The sequence below is a fragment of the Perkinsus marinus genome (genome assembly GCF_000006405.1).
Source record: "Perkinsus marinus ATCC 50983 genomic scaffold scf_1104296932588, whole genome shotgun sequence".
NCBI lineage: Eukaryota > Perkinsozoa > Perkinsida > Perkinsidae > Perkinsus > Perkinsus marinus.
In genome coordinates, this window is record NW_003215364.1 from 1 (window position 1) to 1,543 (window position 1,543).

At 46.0% G+C, this 1,543-nt stretch overlaps 1 protein-coding gene across 1 annotated transcript; it reads right to left on the bottom strand.

The window, feature by feature from the left end:
- Positions 1-139: 139 nt before the first annotated feature.
- On the bottom strand, positions 140-292 carry Pmar_PMAR008510 (hypothetical protein; the record flags this gene model as incomplete). The annotated part of the gene is made up of 1 exon (XM_002785386.1): positions 140-292. A coding segment is annotated over one exon (153 nt), but the record flags the coding sequence as incomplete, so codon positions are not given.
- Between the last annotated feature and the right edge of the window lie 1,251 nt (positions 293-1,543).

Here is a 1,543-nt window from a genome sequence, read left to right on the forward strand (position 1 = left end):
GCCCGACACACCCCAGCAAAGGTGTTATACTCCCCTTCAGTTGGATCGAGGTAATTCAATACTCGTAAGTTCACCGATAGAGGTAACTATTCACGATACCAAAACCACTTGGGGACTGCAATAAAAAGAGAGTCCTCACCTCCGAGAAATATCCATCATGGCAAAACCCTTCCTCCTCATCCTCTACTGCTGTCGACAAGCTCCTGTCCTTCTCCTCCTCCACCACCGTCCGATGCCCCTCCAATTTCCTCTGTACAGCCGCCGCGACCTCTACTGTAGTCGCCTCTCCCATTGATGCTGCTACATTGCCGGCCATCAACGACAGACATTTTCCTGAATAATTTCGTGGCGCGTGACGGAGTAATGCCATATTACGAGTCTCAGCGGTCCAATCAGTCTGTTCCTCCTCCTCCTCTTCAGTCGAGACCCTCAGTTGCCCAAGCATGTCAATGACCTCTTCTGCTAGAGCCTCTATTCGATCCGCAGTTTTCGGTTTTTCCATCAGAAAACGACGTCTCCCTTCCCAAAGCCTCGCCCAGTCCGCCATCCTCAACTCAACCGAACTTGATACAAACAATGTCATATCTTTTAGCACGCATGCACATGATATATAGAAACTTCAAACATGCCACTTTGGCCTCTTCACTCCTGCAGCCTCAGAATTGCCAGAAAATCCCCCAGGCACCAACCTCGCCGTCCCTTATGAAGCCAGGGGAAGTGAGAAAATATCAAACCCACCCTACTGCTTCGCTCCGCCCAACTGATGAGCAAATTCACTCAAAAACCTTCGGAACAATTGCAAATTGACTCATAGGTCCCCACAATTTCAGCATCTCCTTCTCCGGAAAGAAGTGGATATAAGTGCCGATGAAAGTGCCAAGACCCAGAGCAGCTCATAATGGCATCGAGGAGAGCCACCAACCGCCAATGCTACAACTAAGCGAGCATCCTATACAACTCTCAATGTGTACTTCATAATAGCGACATGGTTGACGAACCAACAATAGCAACTTCATGAGCAGCAGCAGCATCCAACTAACAATACCTCCTCCTCCTGCTTTGCCTAGGTCTATCAATACATACTTTTCCTTCACCATGCATAACACCCAATCTCATCATCATCAACTTAGTCTCTGCCCACACAATGTCATACATATCATACCACACTTCCGTCGAATACTAGCGTTGAGGACATTGCGAAGTTCACAATATTAACTACCACTCCCCAAGTTAATCTCTTATAACTGTGTTAAAGGTATATACATAACTCAAGACTATACAAGTGAAAGTAGGAGGAGGAGGAGACTTCCGCTCGAAATGGGTCGAGAATTTACTATTATGATCCTCTCAATTACTCCACTCTTGGTGTGCCGATTACGGACCTAATTTGAATCTTCCATCCATCAACCTAAGATACTTCTATTATTATTATTATTACCGTGACATTGAGGACGAGGCCTGGTACAACCATCCCACCAGTACAGCATGTTGTGGCATTGTAAAAAGATAGATATTTTCAACAGGAGTGGTAGAAGAAAAGTAA